This window comes from Corvus brachyrhynchos, unplaced genomic scaffold (assembly GCF_000691975.1).
Source record: "Corvus brachyrhynchos isolate BGI_N302 unplaced genomic scaffold, ASM69197v1 scaffold1145, whole genome shotgun sequence".
Taxonomy (NCBI): Eukaryota; Metazoa; Chordata; class Aves; order Passeriformes; family Corvidae; genus Corvus; species Corvus brachyrhynchos.
The window spans coordinates 19,246-19,677 of record NW_008237934.1 but is presented as its reverse complement, the minus strand read 5'-3'; the positions used below and the strand labels follow the sequence as shown (position 1 = coordinate 19,677).

Sequence of the window (432 nt, the reverse complement as noted above, 5' to 3'; positions counted from 1 at the left end):
CATCAAGGAGTGGGGCACGGGCAGGGACACCCTGCGCTGCCTGGCCCTGGCCACCCGCGACACCCCCCCCAAGAAGGAGGACATGCTCCTCGAGGACTCCACCAAGTTCGCCGAGTACGAGGTCGGTGGCCCCCAGGTGGCCCCGAGGTGGCCCCGCGGCCGGTTTTGGGTGGGGGGATCTCTTTTGGGTGGTGGGATCTAATTTTGGGTGGTGGGATCTCGTTTTGGGTGGTGGGATCTAATTTTGGGTGGTGGGATCTCGTTTTGGGTGGTGGGAACTTGTTTTGGGTGGTGGGATCTCGTTTGGGGTGGTGGGAACTTGTTTTGGGTGGTGGGATCTCGTTTGGGGTGGTGGGACCTCATTTTGGGTGGTGGGACCACGTTTTGGGTGGTGGGACTTCAGTTTGGGGGGTGGGACCTTCTTTTGGGTGG

At 61.1% G+C, this 432-nt stretch overlaps 1 protein-coding gene across 1 annotated transcript in view; it reads left to right on the top strand.

Moving 5' to 3' along the window:
- The window catches only part of LOC103614923 (sarcoplasmic/endoplasmic reticulum calcium ATPase 2-like), a gene marked incomplete at its 5' end in the record, with an annotated part of 29,861 nt that overhangs the window by 17,497 nt on the left and 11,932 nt on the right, over window positions 1-432 (top strand). The window contains one exon of the mRNA XM_017733336.1: window positions 8-121. Coding sequence (XP_017588825.1) covers window positions 8-121 — 114 coding nt within the window. The remainder of the gene's footprint in view (window positions 1-7; window positions 122-432) is intronic.